The sequence below is a fragment of the Halichoerus grypus genome, chromosome 1 (genome assembly GCF_964656455.1).
Source record: "Halichoerus grypus chromosome 1, mHalGry1.hap1.1, whole genome shotgun sequence".
Classification (NCBI taxonomy): domain Eukaryota; kingdom Metazoa; phylum Chordata; class Mammalia; order Carnivora; family Phocidae; genus Halichoerus; species Halichoerus grypus.
In genome coordinates, this window is record NC_135712.1 from 55,000,736 (window position 1) to 55,014,369 (window position 13,634).

The window sequence follows — 13,634 nt, forward strand, 5'->3', positions numbered from 1 at the left end:
CCAAAGATTACTGTCCCCGGTAGACTACAATGAAGAGTGAGAGACAGGAGAGTGTGAAGAAAACTAACACTTGGATCCAGGAGTTGGTGGCATACCTTAAATGAAATTTCAAGATCTCAATTATGAAATTATAATTCCATGCTGGTATCCACATAAAGAATTCTATGTCCTATGAATGGAATTTAAAACATCTGAATGATAGAGTGATTCCATACCTACTATCTACACAGACTCTCTGGGTACGGAATACAGTAGTAGAATGACAACCCTGTCAACTCTGCAGATGCCAACTGATACTGACCACATGTGAGGCATTTCATACCCTCCCCTCTACGACCTGTCACCTTCCATTTGCTCAGTGCTACTGCAATCAATCAACAGAGGACCTCTGCAAATCACTCTGATTTTAATCATCTGTGTGATTGTAACTAAAGCTTACTAACAGCCACCAGGGAGAGGAGAAAACAAGTTAACCCGATTTTGTTTTGACTAATTCAAAAGAAAAAAACAAAAACAAAAGCTGGGTGCAAAAGTTTGAGATGTGGGTCTGGAGTTCCAAAAATTACCACAACATAAATTAACAAATATTGTCTAAGCCGGCTCTGAAGAAACCTCTTATTTCCTGTCCTTAGTTCACTATTATTTTCATTCATATTCCATATTCTCAGCCCTTCCTTGGCCTCTTTGTTCCAAAGTCTTAACTTTCTTTTGATTTCTTACAAAGTTATTTTTCATATTGTCATCTTCCCTTTTAGGGCACTGGGCCTAAATTTAACACGGCAGATTCCTTCCCTGCAGATATAACCCACTTTCTGCATATCACCCTGCAACTATGTATGATTCCCTGGCACTCTCCACATGCCACATTCACAGATTCAAATTCTGATTTTATATATCACATGTTAAATGCAAACTTCTGCCTCATCTGATTCTGAAATTCTGAGATGACTTATCTATCCACATATTTTTTTTTCAATTTAAGTGAAAACAGGTTGTCCTTAGACTGATACTGCCAAAGCACAGGCCACTGCCAGCGTACTTGAACATCACTCCTAATGAAGTTTCCACGAGGTTATTGTCATCTTGCAACAAGGCCCTGCTGATGGTTGGATTACGGTGGTAGAGCCTCAGCCCAAAGCAGATAAAGGGTTTTGATTGCAAAGTTTAAAACTGATATCAAAAAAAAAAAAAATTAAAAAAAAAATTAAAAAAAAAAACTGATATCAAATATTCACAAGAACTATATGAAAGCCCAGACACTTTGACTCAATAGTTCCCTTCTTGGGAATTTGTCTGTAAAAAAAAAAAAAAAAACAATTCTGGGGCGCCTGGGTGACTCAGTCATTAAGCATCTGCCTTTGGCTCAGGTCATGATCCCAGGGTCCTGGGATCGAGCCCCACATCGGGCTCCCTGCTCAGCGGGAAGCCTGCTTCTCCCTCTCCCACTCCCCCTGCTTGTGTTCCCTCTCTGTCTCTCTCTCTCTCTCTTTCTGTCAAATAAATAAATAAAATCTTTAAAAATAAATAAAAATAATTTAAAAAGACAATTCAAGGGCATCTGGGTGGCTCAGTCGTTAAGCGTCTGCCTTCGGCTCAGGTCATGATCCCAGGGTCCTGGGATTGAGCCCCACATCGGGCTCCCTGCTCAGCGGGGAATCTGTTTCTCCCTCTTCCTCTGCCTCTCCCCCCTGCTCATGGGGCTCTTTCTCTCTCTCAAATAAATAAATAAAACCTTTTAAAAAATTCAAAATAATAAAAAAGTCCATCTGTATGAAAATGCTTATTTCAATATTATCTATAAATAATGTGAAACACTGGGACCAATGCTACTCTCCAAAAATAAAGAAATGGTTATAGAAACTATGATGAATCAATTTAATGGACTACTGTAAAACCACTTATCAAGAAATCATTACGAAATGAGACTTTCCAAGACTACATAATAACTTAAAGTTCAGGAGCAAATCATAAATGAAAAAAAAATGAGAAATCACACTTAAAAAAACACTAGAATTGAATAACAAAAATTAATAATTATGATATATAAATTCTTTAAAAATTTTTTAAAATATTGTTTCATTTTTGATTTTATAAGAAACAAAATTGGAAGAAAAATGTGTCAGAAAAAAAGCCTGAAAGCTTGAATTTTCCTATTTCTATGTAGAAAATTAAATTATATTCAAAATCAGCAGGACCACACCATCTAAGACCAAAGGTGGAAATTGCATAGTTCCAAGGTTTGAAACTTGTTTTGAACAGAGGAAGAATCATACCCAGAGGCTTTAAGGGGGACACCATAACCACAAGAAAAAGAAGAGGCAAAGGAGTTGTTACATTACTAAACCACTTGTTCTTAAAACCAAGACTATGTAAACTGTTCTTGGTTAGCAGTTCACGTATCAGAAGTCATAAATGTAAGAACAGTCAGAAAAAGATCCGTCTTTCACTAGAGTATTCGTTCAGCTGCAAGAGTTAACGTTTTCCCAGTCCCTTAATGAAGAGGAATTGGGTGTTAATGTCAGAGGCCACTGACTTTGCAGAGGGGAAAACTATACATCATCCCCCCCGCCCCCAGGAGGCGCACTGCTCTCCCTCCTGCGCACTCCTGTGAGACTCCTATCAGAAGCTATGAAATGTACAGACAGCACCCTTGCTGGAGAAATAATGTCTCCTCTGTACAACAACTCATCCTCATAAATCCTCCACCCTGTCTTTAAAAGGCCTTTCTTATGATTAAACTACAAAGAAATGTTGTTGAAAAATCAAACAAACAAATCCAATGTGGTCCATGTTCCAAAATTAAACTATACATATCCTGGATCTGATCCATTTTCTTCATTTTGTGATTAACTGCTTAAATGGCTTAAGAAGCCTCTGACTTCATTAAACAATCTGGAAACAGTAAGAACTTTTTCCCAAAGAAATTAGCTGTCAAATTATTCCTCCACTAATGTGTTTGTTTTCTGATGCTAGTGCTGAAATGCCAAGGCACTCTGACAGATAACTGTTTGAAAATTTGGGCTCAGAGCTTTTAAATAGCATGAGATATTGGTTTTGGAAGCAGCTGTTAGACAGAAGGGCGGGACCAGGGGGAAGGGGGACGTGGTAATGGAAGTGCCGGTTAACAGTTCTGGGCCTCCTTTCTGATATTGGCGTGTTAATGTTGCCAAAAGGGTTCCCAGCATTTGTACAACAGTAAAGAGGCTGGATTCTTTTTTTCCAAAAGAAAAAAAAACAACCTTCATTTCTGTGTAAATCAAGAATTATGCATTAGAATGAAATGAAGAAAAATATAAATTAGAAAAAAGTATAAAAGATAATCTAAAAGTGCATTATCAAACATTAAATTTTCTAACGGGGGAAGGGACCTTCAAATTTCACCTCAAAGGCAAAAGAAAAAGAAATTCTCTGTTAAGTTTATGTATTTACTTGGGTCTCAATCTCTTAATCTAAAATTGCACTGTCTGATATGGTAGCCACTGGCCAAAGGTGGCCAGTGGGCACTAGTCCAAACTGACTCGCACTATCTGTGTAAGACACACATGAGGTTTCAAGGATTTAGTAGGGAAAAAAGAGTATAAAATGTTTCATTACTATTTTTCATATTAAAATTTTACTTTATATATACCAGATTAAATAAAACATTATTAAAATTAATTTGACCTGTTTCTTGTTACTTTTCCTAATATGGCTACTAGAAAATTTAGATTTCATATAGGGTTCATATTTGTGTCTCTCATTACATTTCCACCGAACAATACCAGTATTTAATTAAAATGAATCAGAATGAATTTAATTCCTTCAAAATCCCTTCCAGCTCCAGAGTTCTGACACTAAGAGACTGTGGGCTCAAGCTGGTAAGTTTCAAATACAAAGTTATTTTGGAGAAACTTAGGTTCAGTCACTATTTCATTATTTCTCCATACTTTTCACTCATGCTCTCCAATGCTTCTTTATTCTGTTTCCTATGGATCCCTAATAGCCAAGAAAAATGAACGTGTCCATTTATTCACTTATAAACTACAAGTATGAAGTTCATAAGGTCATTCTGAATTGTTAGCTGGTCATATTTCTTTTTGCTTTACACCATACTGATGCCCTTTATTTTTTATTTTTTTATTTTTTTTTAAGATTTTATTTATTTATTTGATGAGAGAGACACAGCGAGAGAGGGAACACAAACAGGGGGAGTGGGAGAGAGAGAAGCAGGCTTCCCGCCGAGCAGGGAGCCCGATGCGGGGCTCGATCCCAGGACCCTGACCTGAGCCAAAGGCAGACCCTTAACAACTGAGCCACCCAGGCGCCCCTGATGCCCATTTTTAATGACATGTAATGGATAATGAACTCTGAGGGGTTTTTTTTTTTTTTCAGTTTTAACATTCATAAAATAGGAGTTTCGGAATTAGAGAAGCTTAGACGTGCTATTCCAGTGGTTCCCAAATGTGCCGCCACGTCTGAGTCACATGTGAAAAATGCTGATTCCTAGGCCTGATATCGGGAGATTCTTACTCAGCAGAATCTGGGATAAGACAAGATCCTTTGCTTCTTAAGAAGCTATCTGGGTCGGGCGCCTGGGTGGCTCAGTTGGTTAAGCGACTGCCTTCGGCTCAGGTCATGATCCTGGAGTCCCTGGATCGAGTCCCGCATTGGGCTCCCTGCTCGGCAGAGAGTCTGCTTCTCCCTCTGACCCTCCTCCTCTCATGCTCTCTGCCTCTCATTCTCTCTCTCTCAAATAAATAAATAAAATCTTTAAAAAAAAAAAAAAAAAAAAAAGAAGCTATCTGGGTCATTCAGAGGGTCAGCCTGGTTTGGGAATCAGTGGTCTAGCCTAACTTACCTCATCTGTAAGTGGGATAAAATGAATTGTCCTAGACCCTAAGGACAGGGGCCTTAGACCTAGAACTAGGATGCTGCGCTCCAAAGCCAGCTCGCTGTCCTTACTGACACACATTCTGTCAAACACACACACTACTCACTCCTCAAGAGCTCCAGCCATCAGTATGTCTTCCTTGTCAGTCTTAACATCCAATTCTGGTTCTCCGCTAAGCAAAAGCTTCAAGTTATAAACAACCAGCAAAGTACCTAGTAGAAAAAAAAGGACGTTTGACTTGTCAATACTTTAACTACACTAAATATTAGTGATGGTGCTATTATCTCATCTGTGGAATTAAGCCTTCTCCAGACCAAATTTCCTTCTGTACTTCAGTAAATAATGTGCTTGGTAAGTTCCAGGATGGAAGTCTCAGGGCAAATTCCACTCTCTGCCAAAGAGTGTTGAGTTTCTACATTATAGTGCTTATTCCTATTCAAATCATTGTTAAGTCTCTCAATGTGAATTCTTACACTTTGGCACTTTTTCATAATTTGCATTACGAAAATTGTTAGGAGTCTGAGCTAAATTTGTATTGTGGGTAAGGGTGTCATGGATGGAATCAATGCACAAAAGAACAAAGATGAGTTTTAAAAATTTGTACAAATATGAAGAATTGTTTTTAGACCCCATAATAGGTGTTGGCAGACTTTTTCTGTAAAGGGCCAGACAACAAACATTTCAGGCTTTGCAGCCCAAATGGTCTCTGTCATGTCTACTCACAACTCACCTCCATCATTGTAGCATGAAAGCTGCCACAGAGAATACATAAATGAATGAGTGTGGCTGTATTCCAATAAAACTTTATTTACAAAAACAAGTATGGCTGGGTTTGACCTGCAGGCCACATTTGCGGACCCCTGCTCTAAAGCATAGCTAACAAAATAATCCAAATTCTTTACAAAATTGAGTATGGTACAAAGACAAACAGGAGTGTCAGAGAAATTAAAAGAACAACCAATTACACCTCTCTTGGTAGTACTAAAACCCAAGAGAGAACAAACAGCACAGTGACTAAGAATGCCTATGTCTAAATCCTGCATCAACCATTTATTTACCAGTTGCAATGACCTTGGATAAATTTCCTAACCTCTTTGAACCTAATGTTTTCTAATCTCCACAATGGAGCACATGAATAATTTTGAGAATTAAATGTGTTAATTTTTATAAAGCATTTAGAAAAGTATTCAAGAAACAGTACACCCTTCTTTAGTATTTACATGAGCATTTCACAGTTAAAAGTCAACTAACAAATCACGTTAGCTGTCCTTAAAGTATGTCACGTACAGGGGCACTTGGGTGGCTCAGTTGGTTGAGCGTCTAACTCTTAATTTTGGTTCAGGTCATGATCGCAGGGTTGTGAGATGGAGCCCCAGATCAGTTTCTACGCTGAGCATGCAGCCTGCCTAAGATTCTCTCCCTCCCTCTTCTTCTGCCCCTCCCCCACAGCTTGCACATACTCTCTTTCTAAAAATAAAAAAAGGTATATCATGTACACATTAATAAGACTAATATTTATTGAATTGCCACTAGTTTTCTTCTAAAAGAAAAGGGAAAGGATGGCAAAAAATCATTTTTAAACAAAATGCCACAAATTAGAGAAGAAATTTTGAAGGTAATACAAGCCAAGTCAGAAACAAATTTCTCAGAATTTCACTGAAACATTATATAAAACAAGGAGTTGCAAAAAGGAAAATGCACATAGCTTTCTCTAGAGTAGGATTCTTCTTGTTTCTAGATATGAAAGGTGGACATCTGGAGAAAGATTGGCACTGGAAAATGTTAGTAGACACAGTGCATTCTACATGTTGAGTAGAAAGCTGGTGCAGGTTGAAAGAATACAGAAATAAAGAATATACAGAAAGATCTGTTAATGTGGAAAATGTCCACAAAGCTTTTGCTAACTCTCTGCCTCAGAAACCTGGATTCACTGGCTTATAAATTGCTGTCTTACATACGTGAGATCATCTAATCGTAGGCACTACAGTAAACATCTCCTAACTCTGCTACGTAGTACAGGAATTATGGATTCCCTATGGTCACAGACTATGTCATCCTCTCTGCATCCAGTCTTCACCAAGCTCGTGCAAGTACAAGTCTTTCTCCCAGTATCAGGGACTTAGAGCTATTCATGTTTAGATTCACTTAAGACAAAATTCATGCGGATATAATGAATAACTGCCCCCATGTGAGATCCTGCATGGTATTATAAATAGAAAAAATATAAAAGCGTACGTAAAGTATCTTTTGAAAGACACTAAAAACAAATACTTCTAACAAAACTTCAGAGTTTTGATGATCTTACCACATTTCCCATAGATCACATCAAACTGCTGCATCAGTTCAGCTTCATTTCTAAATGGAGAGTACTTAAAAATTATAGACAATTCTGTTGAGAATTTTTGAGGATCATCTGTGACAGATTTTCTGGTTCTTGTTAACCATGAAGGTATTGGAACAACAACCTATTAAAAAAACACACACATCAATTTACTATGAAGTACACAAATAAAAACCATCATCCTTTCATCTGATCCTAATTCAGTCCATTCTTCATCTAGCCAAATTACAAAACACAAAGTTAAAAGTTTATTTCCCCCTGTATTCTAGTTTTATAAGAAAAAGACACAAAACAATTATGTATACTCAGCATTTTATTCTAAAATGCTCCATTGTCTATTGTGGGGACAGATGGAATCTACTTCAGCCCCTAATGAAATATGGGTAGGATGGCAGAAGGAACAACGGTATCAGCACTTTAGAAGTTGAACAGTACATGGCAGCAAATCCAGGAAAACCAATCTGAGGCCCATGCCGGAAGAGAAAACCAGCCTGTTTACAATTTGGAATACGCTAAAAGGCTCAGAGATTGATAGCATGAGTTCACTCTGGGGGTGGGATAAAGGGGGAAGTGAAACAGAAGTAGCATCCAGATCCCCATCTGGCACCAGCTCCCCCACCTCCACAGAGACTGGATGCTTATTCTCTGGAAAGAGTACAACAAAGCATTTCTGGATTAGAGGATATGTCAGGCACAGTTATCAGGGGGACCTGAGATCAGAGGGATTAAGGTATACATACTGGATGCTGAGAACTCAGATCTCTTCTCTCATTTGGGTCCCAGAAAGCTGTCAGCTAGGCCTTCAGGCAGAAGACTGTAGGAGTCTTCTCTGAGAAATTGGACTAACCCAGAAGGAAAGACATAAAGAAAATTACATTGAGGGTTTCCCAATAATACAGCTCAGCTAGGGCTCACTATTGTGACACTCATAGCTGCAAAGCCCCCCACCCCCAACCCCACCCTCGCAGAGCTTTCGATCAAAATTGTATTGGAATACTCTATTTAAAGTATTCAGGATTGATAGCCATCGGAGAAAAGCCTCTAATATGATAAATACAGACCAAATAAACAAGCACAAACAAAGCAACTCATCGGAAACAAAAACCATACAAGGAAGATGAAAATTTCAGGGGAAAAGAAAAGTCAATCATTGTTAATATCTTCAGAGCACTAAAAGGAAATATTGTATATTTCTATATGAAACATAACTATATGTCTTTAAAAAAGAATACTGAAAGAATTTAACACACTTCTTGGAAATGAAGAATATGACTACAGAAAAATATTTATGAAAGGGTTGGAAGAATAAATGTTAGAAAATCTCCCAGAAAATAAAACACAGAAAATTGGAGAGAAAAGATAAGAAAATTTAAGAACCAGTTCCAGGTGTCCAAGATCTAAGAACAGAAGTTGCAAAAAGAGAGAAAAGAGAATACGAATGAAAGAAAATCATAAATATTACAGAAAAACGTTCCCAACCTGAAGAACATGTATTTCCAGATTGAAAATGTCCAATAAGCAACCAGCACAACGGATGCAAACCGACCCACGCAAAAGCAAAATACTTAACATCAGAACATTGGAGACAAAGAAGATTCTACTGCTTCAAAGAGTAGAAGGGGGGAAAAAAAAGATAAGTCACACACAAGACTCAGAAATTAAAATGGCTTCAGACTTCTCAATGACAATGCTAGAAATAAGAAGATAATGAAGCAATGGCTTCCAATTCCTGAAAGAAAATTCACTCCAACCTACAAATAACAACAAGCTAAACTGAGTGTTCAGGTAGGATAAAAATATTTTCATACATGTGAAGTCTCAAAACACTTGACTTCTCATGCATCCTTATTAAGAAAGCTAACAGAAGACATGTTGGCCAAGGCAGGTCCTGGGAGCACAGTGGAACACCAGCCGTGGACAGCAGGAGTGAGGGGCAGCAAGAAGATTCCAGGGCAGAGTCTTCAGGAAGATGGGACAGAGAAGAATGTAGCTGGAGACTGGGGTTAACATAGTGATAAAGACAGAAAACCAAGCAAATACTCAGGACAATGCTAAGTACATAAAACACTAAGGAGACAATTACTAATTCCAGGGAAAAGAAAAAATTGTGCAGAAAAAGGAAAAAAATCGTTTATGACAGGATACAGTGTGAATAGTGTTTATATAGTCTTACAACGTAAATACTGAACATTAGCATAAGTAAAATGACAATGGAGCTACCTTGAGGGTGGAGATTAGAAAGGTATGTATGTGTGATACAAACAGATGAAATAATAATATATAGATCCTTTTATAATGAGCAATACATAATACATCAAATCAAGAAGTAGTAATACAAGTATGTTATATAGAGATATGCAGGAAAATAGTGAAAAAAATCAGCTAATATTGTTGAAAGAGTTTGCCTGGGTCGAAGTAGAAATGGGAAGGGGTTGCTGGTTTTAGTTTAGTTTTTTTTTAAAAAAAAAAAAAAGGAAATGGCCCATGTTAGGAAAGCTATAACCTCAGCCTTGGCCCAATTTTCGATGCCTTTACATACATAAATGGCAACATAAATGCTTAAAGCATTGCTTTTCTTTCTAACAGTCTCCCACTCAGCTACTCCCTATCACCTACAGATTTGTTGCTTAGCCGGCCCCACCCCACTGCGGCCGGTGGGCATGCTGCACCCTTGGGGGCAACGTCACATCCCCACTGTCCTTCCAACCCCATACTCCTGTCCAGGACTGAGAGTTGCTGCGTGCCACTTCTCTCCACAGACCAGCCTTTACAGCTGCAAGTGGTACCCACTGCATAAAACCCTCACTGACCAATCGAAGCTCTCTAATCTCTCCATCCAGACCATTGCTTTTGACAATTTTGTAACAGCAGAAATGCATACTCACTGAACAGCATTCTTTTTAAACACCCTCATTTTGTTATGTATCCAATTCACATGTGTTTGCCTATATTTCATGACCCCTTTGATGGTCAGATGATCTTCTGCTGGTTTTCTACCTTCCACAGGGTCTAACCAGTGCTGGGTCATTCCTTAACCTGCATTCACTGTATTGAATTACACTGACATTGTGAGTAGTACAACTCAGACACTGCAAATTAATAAAGCGTAGCTAGGTCATCAAATGGAGTTGAAATTATGGTTACTGGGTTACAGTTTTAAATCTATTTTGCACTCAGTTTCTTTAGATTTTGTATTCCAAGTCTTTTAATCCAATATTTATTTTTAAAATGATAATCCATTTATGGCACAAATGGTGGAAATGTTTTGCAGGCTCCTTCCAAAAAGCTCACTGTGCCAAAGGGAGCCTCTCATTCTGGGAGATTCGGGTACATGGATAATGAAAATAACATTCTGAAAACTGCCTTGAGTTAATAACCCACTCAAGAATGGTCAACAGGGGGGCACCTGGGTGGCTCAGTTGGTTACACACCTGATTTGGCTCAGGTCATGATCCCAGGGTCCCGGGATCGAGTCCTGTGTCGGGCTCCCTGCTCAGCAAGGAGCCTGCTTCTCCCTCTTCCTCTGCCCCTCTCACCCCTGCTCATGCTCACGCTCGCTCTCTCTCTCAAATAAATAAATAAAATCTATTTTAAAAAAAAATGCTACCCAAGAAAAATAAGTGGCCACGGATTCTTAAAAAAAAAAAAAAAAACTGGTCAACAGGACATGCCTCCAATGACCCCCCCCGCAGAATGTCCAGCCACCCTCTCTCCACTTCCCAAATACATTCCTAAATTTCTAAATCATAATCAGAAAAGAACTGTTGTAGACTTCACCTCCTGAGATGGTAAATGAAAACAACACTGTTACCATGGAAACCAAAGGAAAATCTCAACTCTTACCTCAGTAAGACCTTCTCTTTCACAGAATGTCTGAGAAAAAAACACACAGGTCATCGTTTCTTCTTTCTTTGTAAAAAGAATAAAGTCTTTCCCAATCCTCATGGATCCACTATATTAAAAAACAAGAACATACTGGTTTACCTCTCAAACACTGAAAAGAAAAAATAGGCGGGCACGAAACTGTGCACTGTAATGAATTGTTCTTTCATAGAAGTAACCCCCCTGTTTTGCTGACCCATCACCAAAAGGGTGAAAATATTATTTTTTTTTTCTCAAAGTAGAGCAGATGGATTTGAACCAATCTAGCTCCACACCCTTGCTTGAGACAGGACAGCTAGAAATAAGGGGCTGTCCAGGACTCAAGAAAAGAACAATCACCTGTCCGTAGCAGGTGTCACACGGGTGACAATATACCCTTGTCCTCACCTTACACTGAGGCAGACTAATAAAATAAGCTGTGGACACATAATTACACCTGCACTAACATATGCTCTGAAAAACAAGAGAAACATAGAGATTCAAGGAAGCTCTGAAGTACAGGGCTTCTGCTTCCTGAGAGACGATTCATCCCCTATATGAGAATTAAATTTATAAATATTGTAAAGATTCAAGTCAGTTATCGGTATGGAAATCCCAAAACAAGGTAGGACTCTCCAGTTTATATATATGTTTTGAGCTTCACAAACCTGATCATTCTGTATAAGATTGCCTTTACATAAATATTGTTCCCAGTATCAATAATACATGCCTTAAGGGAAAAAAAAAATTCTCACCTTTTAAGACCATTACCATATTGCCCAATAAACTTCAAGGTTGATGACCGTTTCTTGGATGTTCCAAAGTAAATGATATCTGAAGCTTCCTCTATAATTGACAAAGACATATAGGTGGTTAGAAATTATGAATCATTGACACTGGCCACAGGTCCAGTTGTCAGGATGTCACACATATCTCAGGACATTAGGGCAAATCCATACCTCTTGGGTCAGCCCAGTGACAAGGATTCTTGTCAGGCTCCATGATCTCTGACCAGGATCTTAACTGTAATATACTGAAGGAGGTCAGACAGACCTAGCCATATGACCTTGGGTAAACAGAGGTTACCCAAGGTTGAGAGGTTAAACTTTTGAGTCTTAATTTCCTTGTCTCTAAAAGGGAACTACTAAGACCTAGATCATACGGTTGTTGATGAAGACAAATACACAAAAGGAGATCATCTGTTTGTGAAACCCTGAACACAGTACATGCCACTTGATAAGTGCCAATAAATTATACGTGTTAAAATTATCTGTACCACTAGTCATTTTCCATGAATCTGGCCCTTAGCCAGCTCCATGGAAGACCAAGCAGGGCAGAATGGCTTCTGGTCTGAGACTCCCTGGGGATGAAGGGCCACTTGTTCCAGACTCTCAGAGTATTCTCCAGATCTCTCCAGGGCATTCGGAAATTCTAGAGAAGAATCATCTGAACTTCAAAATATACATACCCCCAGAAACCAGAATGCTCCTAGGGACACAAGGAAAGATAGAAATGGGTCTCCCAGTTGGCCTACCTGAATGCGTGCTCTGGAACTCTGGAAATGTTCTGAAGACCAGTGCCAGTCTGTGTGCAGACATGCACACCTGGTGTGTGGTATGTAAGGGCTACCAGACACTCTGCTTATCTGAAGCCAACTGGACATTCTATCGCATGTTCTTATAAAGGGCTGGGTATTAGGTGAGGGTATCCATAATAACAACATTAGCTACCATTTACTGTTTAGTATATGCTAGGGACTATATCATATACTTTACATGCACTGCCTAGTCAATATTTATAACAAACCTACATAGTTGATATTATGATGATGATCTGCATGTTACGGATGAGGAAATTTAAGTTCAAAGTGGTATGTAACGTGCCCAAGGTGAAACAGCCTATGAATGCTACTGTAAGGATAACAATCCAAGGTTGTCAGAGACCATATTCCATGGTTTTCAAAGCACATCTCACAGACTCCCACGTATGGTGGTCGGAGTTCTGGGCACAGGTATAGAACACTGACATGACCCCTGCCCATAGCAATTTATGTCATGGTAGGAAAAACAGATTAGAAACAAATAAACAAGATAATTTTTAAAAGCATTAAGTGAAGAAAATAAAACCAGGCTAAGGTGATAGAGAATTAACAGGAGTGTGGCCCTCAGACAGAATGATCAGGGAAGGCCTCTTTCGTAAAGTGACATCTGAGATGAGCTTCAAATGAAGGGCCAGCAGGTATGGCTGGAGTGTTATAAGCAAAGGAGTAAGTGCCATGAGAAACGGCCAAAGAGGTGGACAAAGGCCAAATAATGCAAGAAACTGGAAGCATTACTGGGAGTATAAATTATATCCCAAAGTACGGAAAAACCACTAAGGGCTTTAAAAAGGGGAAGGATATGATGTGATTTATATTATAGATATCTCTTTTTTAGAAGATTTTATTTATTTATTTGACAGACAGAGAGAGAGCACACAAGCAGGGGGAGCAGCAGAGGGAGAAAGAGAAGCAGGCTCCCCACTGAGCAGGGAGGCCAATGCGGGACTTGATCCCAGAACCCT

The 13,634-nt window shown here is 38.9% G+C and overlaps 1 protein-coding gene across 1 annotated transcript in view; it reads right to left on the minus strand.

Moving 5' to 3' along the window:
• Positions 1 to 13,634, minus strand: part of MORC1 (MORC family CW-type zinc finger 1) — a 167,613-nt gene that overhangs the window by 143,660 nt on the left and 10,319 nt on the right. Inside the window, exons 5-8 of the mRNA XM_078058941.1 lie at positions 11,828 to 11,918; positions 11,055 to 11,163; positions 7,176 to 7,335; positions 4,977 to 5,082 (exon numbers count right to left, since the gene is read on the minus strand). Of these exons, the coding sequence (XP_077915067.1) occupies positions 4,977 to 5,082; positions 7,176 to 7,335; positions 11,055 to 11,163; positions 11,828 to 11,918 (466 nt within the window). The remainder of the gene's footprint in view (positions 1 to 4,976; positions 5,083 to 7,175; positions 7,336 to 11,054; positions 11,164 to 11,827; positions 11,919 to 13,634) is intronic.